The sequence below is a fragment of the Leguminivora glycinivorella genome, chromosome 1 (assembly GCF_023078275.1).
Source record: "Leguminivora glycinivorella isolate SPB_JAAS2020 chromosome 1, LegGlyc_1.1, whole genome shotgun sequence".
Taxonomy (NCBI): domain Eukaryota; kingdom Metazoa; phylum Arthropoda; class Insecta; order Lepidoptera; family Tortricidae; genus Leguminivora; species Leguminivora glycinivorella.
Window position 1 is genome coordinate 31,240,048 of NC_062971.1, and position 7,451 is coordinate 31,247,498.

The 7,451-nt window shown below is 35.1% G+C and overlaps 1 protein-coding gene across 1 annotated transcript in view; it reads left to right on the forward strand.

Moving 5' to 3' along the window:
* Nucleotides 1-7,215, forward strand: part of LOC125242552 — an 84,619-nt gene extending 77,404 nt beyond the window's left edge. The window contains exon 6 of the mRNA XM_048151314.1: nucleotides 4,283-7,215. Within this exon, the coding sequence (XP_048007271.1) occupies nucleotides 4,283-4,419 (137 nt within the window). The 3' untranslated portion in view covers nucleotides 4,420-7,215. The remainder of the gene's footprint in view (nucleotides 1-4,282) is intronic.
* The last annotated feature ends 236 nt before the right edge of the window (nucleotides 7,216-7,451 follow it).

Here is a 7,451-nt window from a genome sequence, read left to right on the forward strand (position 1 = left end):
AGAAAGCAAATAATTGTATCGATATCTTACAATTAGATAATTGAAAACATCTTCTCAATTGGGCTTTGTTAAAAATGTCAAAATAGCTATTTATGCAACAAGTGCGGAAAGTAGGTGATTTCTGATGAGACACTCGGTTTACCCTTGAATCGCCGACAGACACTTGTTCGAATATTATTTCAAAGACAACGTTTCAAATAATTTCATTTCATCGACAGTGAGTGTCATATAAGCCGACACGAGTCGGAATTTCGGAAATCATCTTTGCGCACATGTTTCAAAGTTTTCAAACAATGCTTTACTATGCATTGTGCGAGTACCTAAATAAAAAAACGTAATAAGACAAAATACTTTAGTAATTATTAAAATGAAAAGTTATGTTAGTACAATTTTCGAATTTGAAAGACATTGGTTTTATGGGATTTATAGTAAAGTTCAAACTAAAATAAAAAAATTGAAAATTAAAAAGCACTAGTGCGGAAAAGTACTACTTTCCACACGATTTTTATGGGACTGATAGTGAAGTTCAAAATTTAAAAAAAAATAATGTAAAAAGCACTAGTGACTATTGTGGAAAAGTACCTACTACTTTCCGCACAATTTTTCTTCATAGAAAACGCACTTTTCGAGTACCTACATACATCGCAATAGTTATTTTTATGGGACTGATAGTGAAGTTCAGAATTAAAAAAAAATAAAAAGTAAGAAGCACTATTGCGGAAAAGTCCTACTTACCGCACGATTTTTATGGGACTGATAGTGAACTCCAAAATAAAAAAAATGGAAATGTAAAAAGCACTAGTGCGGAAAAGTACTCTACTTTCCGCACCATTTTTCTTCATAGGAAACGCACTTTTCGAGCACATACATTCTAATAGCTATTTTTCTGGCACGGATAGTGATGTTCAAAATAAAAAAAATGAAATGTAAAATGCACCAGTGCGGAAAAATACTTCTTTCCGCACGATTTTGCTTCATAGAAAACGCACTTTTCAAGCACATGCATTCTAATAGCTATTTTTATGGGACTAATAGTGAAGTTCAAAATTTAAAGAAAAATTAAAACTAAAAAACACTAGTGCGGAAAAATACTACTTTCCGCAGGATTTTTCTGGGATGGATAGTGAAGTCCAAAATTAAAAATAAATTAAAAAGTAAAAAGCACAAGTGCGGAAAAGTACTTTCCGCACGATTTTGCTTCATAGAAAACGCACTTTTCGAGCACATACAGTGCTATTTTTATGGGACTGATAGAGAAGTAAAAAATTATAAAAAAAGTAAAAAGCAGTAGTACGGAAAAGTACTACTTTCCGCACGATTTTTCTGGGACAGACAGTGAAGTTCAAAATTAAAAAAAATTTAAGTAAAAAGCACTAGTGACAAGTGCGAAAAAGTAAGTAGGTACTACTATCCGCACAATTTTGCTTCATAGAAAACGCACTTTTCGAGCACATACATTGTAATAGCTATTTTTATGGGACTGGTAGTGAAGTCCAAAATAAAATAAAAAAATAAAAGTAAAAAGTACCAGTGCCGAAAAGTACTCTACTTTCCGCACGATTTTACTTTATAGAAAACGCACTTTTGTAATAGCTGTTTTTATGGGACTGATAGTGAAGTTCAAAATTAAAAGTAAAAAGCACTGGTGCGGAAAAATACTACTTTCCGCACGATTTTCCGGGGACGGATAGTGAAGTTCAAAATTAAAAAAAACCGGCCAAGAGCGTGTCGGGCCACGCTCAGTGTAGGGTTCCGTAGTTTTCCGTATTTTTCTCAAAAACTACTGAACCTATCAAGTTCAAAACTATTTTCCTAGAAAGTCTTTATAAAGTTCTACTTATGTGATTTTTTTCATATTTTTTAAACGTATGGTTCAAAAGTTAGAGGGGGGGGCGCACTTTTTTTTCCTTTAGGAGCGATTATTTCCGAACATATTATCAAAAAACGATCTTAGTAAACCCTTATTCATTTTTAAATATCTATCTGACAATATATCACACGTTGGGGTTGGAATGAAAAAAAATATCAGCCCCCACTTTACATGTAGGGACTTTGTGGGACTGACAGTGAAGTTCGAAATTAAAAAAATAAATAAAGTAAAAAGCACTAGTGCGGAAAAGTACTACTATCCGCACGGTTTTTCGGGGACGAATAGTGAAGTTCAAAATTTAAAAAAAAAAATGAAAAGTAAAAAGCACTCGTGCGGAAAAGTACTACTTTCCGCACGATTTTGTTTCATAGAAAACGCACTTCTCGAGCACACATACATTTTGATAGCTATTTTTGTGGGACTGACAGTGAAGTTCGAAATTAAAAAATAAATAAAGTAAAAAGCACTAATGCGGAAAAGTAGTACTTTCCGCACGGTTTTTCGGAGACGATAAGTGAAATTCAAAATTTAAAAAAAAAATGAAAATTAAAAAGGTCTAGGGTGGAAAGTACTAGTTTCCGCATAATTTTGTTTCATAGAAAACGCACTTTCGAAGCACATACATTGTAATATTTGTAATAGCTATTTTTATGGGACTGATAGCGAAGTTCATAATTAAAAAAATTAAAGTAAAAAGCACTAGTGCGAAAAAGTACTACTTTCCGCACGATTTTTCTGGGACGTATAGTGAAGTTCAAAATTTAAAAAAAAATTGAAAAGTAAAAAGCGCTAGTGCGGAAAAGTACTACTTTCCGCACAATGTTGCTTCATAGAAATCGCACTTTCCGCGCACATACATTATAATAGCTATTTTTATGGGACTGATAGCGAAGTTCATAATTTAAAAAAAATTAAAAGTAAAAAACCCTAGTGCGAAAATGTACTACTTTCCGAAAGATTTTTCTGGGACGGATGGTGGCGTTCAAAATTTAAATAAAATTGGAATATAAAAAACACTAGTGCGGAAATGTACTACTTTCCGCACGATTTTGTTTTATAGAAAACGCTTTTTTCGAGCACATACATTGTTATAGCTATTTTTATGGGACTGATAGTGAAGTTCAAAATTAAAAGTAAAAAGAACTAGTGTGGAAAAGTAATACTTTAAAAGTACCTACAACTTGCTGCACGATTTTGCTTCGTAAAAAACGTACTTTTCGAGCACATGCATTGTAAACGCACTTTTTGAGCACATGCATTGTTATAGTTATTTTTATGAGACTGATAATGAAGTTCAAAATAAATAAAAATTAAAACTAAAAAGTAGGTACAAAACCTTGCTAGCTGTAAAAACCTACTTCATTTTATTCCCTTATAATATACAATTTATACTATTGATATTTATTTCTAGCATGTCCCTGATGAGTACGAGTAGGTAAATAATTGTACTATCAAACACAGAAAGTAAATGACGTAAGTCAAATGGTAATAACTCCGTAAATTCGAGTGCATGCGTCTGAGACAAGCTCTATCTATAGCAAACCAGTTTAAATGTAGAAAAACAACAAGGGACGGATAAAGCTTACCATAACTCAATGAAAACAGGTTTGAAAAACCCTATCGCGATAGGGTTTCGGAGTTAACTTAGTTAGTAGTTATGGTAACCTCATTGTAACAGATTCAATAAGCTTACCTTTTTAAAAGGTTACCTTTAAAAAAGCTTGCCATTGTATTTGGTAAGCAAATTGATTGGGTAAGCAAATTGATGAAGTTAAGCCTAAAAAGGGGTTTTCCGGTCCCTGGTCAAAACATGGAGGAATGATGTAGGTATACCTACGTCCGACCAAAACGATAAATGGTGTGCACAATGATGCTTAATTAAAGACAACAATTTTACTTCGATAGGTGAAAGTATTGAGTAATTATTATATTTCAGTCTCTATTACCTTTTAAAAGAAATACCATAAGAAAAGCGGTATGATCCAGGGATGAAATGGCAGGATATCTCGTAAACAGTGCCCGAACAGAGCCAAGATCTGAATTTACATTTTTACGCCGTGGCTTGCGTGGGCGACGGTCGCGCGATAGTCGCGCGTCGGCGATGCGACGCATACGAAATCAAACCTTATCGATATGGAAGTATAAGACGCGATGGCGACGGTCGCGCGACCGTCGCCCACGCAAGACACGGCGTTAGTCGTTCTATCAAAACCACTCGTTTGTCGCTAATGTCGCTATTAATTTTTGAGAATACCCAACGCGGCCAAAATGTCGCATCGCGTAAGAAATAGGTAGGTACGTTATTAGTTTACTAGGAGCAAGAGAGACAGTATGAAAATACCTCGCGTATCTCTTGGCTTGCCCCGATGTTTTTCTTTTCTATAATAAATTCATAATACTTTTTCTCCCCAGTGGACGCAATCCGGCCGTCGACATTCTCGCAGCCGTCAGCCAACCTGACGATGCCGGAGCCGACGGCGGCCGCGGCCAGCCCGCTGCCCTCTTTGCTGCCCTCATTGCTGCTCTCCGTGCTGCTGCTTCACGCCTGATGCTGACGCGTTTAGACTGTGACGCGTGATGCAAGTTTACGTTCTTTCGCTATCAGACATACACGGTACCTACACCAGAAGACAGATTTCGATTGGCGCATTACATCGGAAATCGGAGGAGTGCACAGACTATGTCATACCTACTTGTGCTTGGACATGAGGAGAAATATTTCTCCTTCCGTGATGACTTTTTATGGTGTTGACAAAAAATGTTTGGGACATACTAAAATTCATAGATTTTTTTAGGGCACTAAGTAGTTGTCGCCTAAAAACAGAGAATCTTCATGCCCAACATCAAGTAGGTATGGCATTGTTCCTCTGTGGCTTAGTGCCGTTTTACTACCGCTGGTAAACCTGTATTGACTGTATTTACGATATTTAGTCGCTAAATTTTGAAACATGCTCAGAATTTAATATAGCTGGGGCGGATTTCGTACGCGAGGCAGGCAGTAATCTCCGATGTTAATCTAAGATCTGCGTAACCTGAGATCCCTCGAGGTGTGCCCGTTTTACTGAATTTTCTCCGAAACTCAATAAAGTTAGGTACTCGGCAAAATGAAATTTACACGCCAAAAATAAACGTTATAAGTACTAGGTAATACTAGTACTTGAAAGCTTTGGTTTTTGTTATTTTAAGACGTTTTCTTTTACTGAGGTTATTAGATACGCGTCATAGTCTAGATGTAGCTATAAAGACAAGATTTTAATAAACGGGCTGTGATAAAAACTTATGCGTTCACTTAACCTGGTTGGCGTGATTTTGCATGTAAATATTTTGTCAGGCATTTATTTCATTGTAATTAGCCATGGCCGTTCCGCGATCATCACAAATCACAATATCATTTCAACTTGTTCACGTCAAAGATGCACGTTAGGTAAGCTTTGTATGATACGAGTTTTATATGGATTGTCGTTGATTATTGTACAAACCTAGGTCCGTATCTATTATACGGTCAACCAAATCTTGGCACTAAAAATTGGCGCGAAATTTAAATTTTCTATGGGAATTAAACCTTTGCTCCTACATTTACAAGCCATAACACTTCAAAGTTAATTGTCGATGATTCCGACGCGACGTCAAGATTTAGGAAGGCACGCGTTTTATGAAGACAATTGGCCGATGAGCCATACTATTAAATAAATCAGATATTTACTGTGAGAAAGATTCAAATAGAGATGAACGTTATTGCAAAATATGTACTTTGAAAAAAAAACATATCAATTATAACTAAGTGATTAGGTGCTTTTGTAGGATATTTACGAAACTTTTCAATTGATATAAGAAATGTTGGTTGTACGTTGTTTTGTATAAAGATATTAGCTGAATTTGTTATAGGTACCTACCATATCAAACAGCCGTTATTTACTTGAAGCCAGACAATCATTAAAAATAAAACGAAATTGCCATTTCAGGCTCCCGCTAGTACTCGTACCTAAATTAATTATTTATAATTGTAATATAATGGAATAAATGAGCATTTATTTAAAAAATAATAATTATATGTGTCAGAATCGCATAGAGTTGTAACGTTCCATCATAGCGCATCACATAAGAATGTTCAGTCAAAATTATATGACTTGCTTTATCCTTACTTTTGAAATCTTTGGTTAGAACCAAAGTCATTTAATTGTCAGTCCCCTAGGGACGACAAAATTAAATGTCTGGCGGAAGTAATTATTTTTGTAGAACCGATATGGGTGCGATATTAAGAAATGCTAGTTATGTTAGGAGTAGAATAGCGCTGATGCTTGACAATGTTATATGAATGATATTAGAAGATAATACAAATAACAGGACTGGAAAGAAAGCCTTGTATAAGGGGGATAGGTACATCAACTACTACTTATCGATACTAGCGGATAAAAGTGACGCGGCAAATCTAAAATAACGATTAAATAATAATATTTACTAACCTTTGGCTTTTGAACGTCCAAGTTTACATGTTGTATGGCCAGAACCTGGATTTCTCACAGCCTTCAAACACGAACCGTAGAAAACCACACAACCCAATTCAGTAAACACAACTATGGTCTACAAGTGGTCCACAATTTTCAAGACGCAATGTCACATTTTATATTGGGTTATATCAATGTTTTTCCCGGTTTATAAGAACACTAATAGCTTCGGAAAATCAGTTACGTGTGCGTTTACGGTATTCACTTAATAGATACCTAACATTCCTAACAATATTCACTCGCGAATGACGAAACAAACTTGTTCAATAGGTATGTTTTAGCCAAAATAGCCAATTAATAAGTAATGTCTGGGACTCATTAATATTTAAACCATTTTTCCAGGACACGAGTCAATTAAAAGTTTTGATTGAGTGTTTTAAACATTTTAGTCACTAATCAAATAAATCTGTCAAGGAAAATCTAATACATTGAAAAATTATTTGCAGATTATTTTAAACACACAACATTTCCACTGTTTCTATAAAAATAAAATAGAATTTAAATATTTTATTTTTATGTATTTTCGGCGAACACATCGCCATGACATCGTCTGTTGAAATTAACTGTCATAACACATGACATTCTTCTCCGGTGTTACAAAGAAGGATATAACCGAAAAAGGTTCTTATTTACATATTAACTAGAAATTTTTGAAAATGAAACGTTTTTAAAATATTTGATGAAAAAACGAATATGACATCAATAAGAATACCTCCATCCTGTATGCCGAAGTCTGAAACTAAAGGTTGATCCTAGTTAGTGCATTTTCACATTATCCGATCCGATATCGGATGTCGGAAGGATTTCAATAGAAAAAACCCAACGCCTGTAATGTATGGGATATCGGTCCGACATCGGATCGGATAATGTGATAACGCACTTTCACTATATCTTGTACAGTCAACCAATTGGAACCCTAGGCCACTCTACAACCATGTCAAAATGACAAACAGTAAGAGATTTCTTACAATCTGATTTATAAAGTCACTATGACATAGTTCTACAGTGGCCTAGGGTTCCAAGTTCCAATTGGTCGACTGTACCTATATGCCTAGGTCGTGTTTAAAATCCACCCA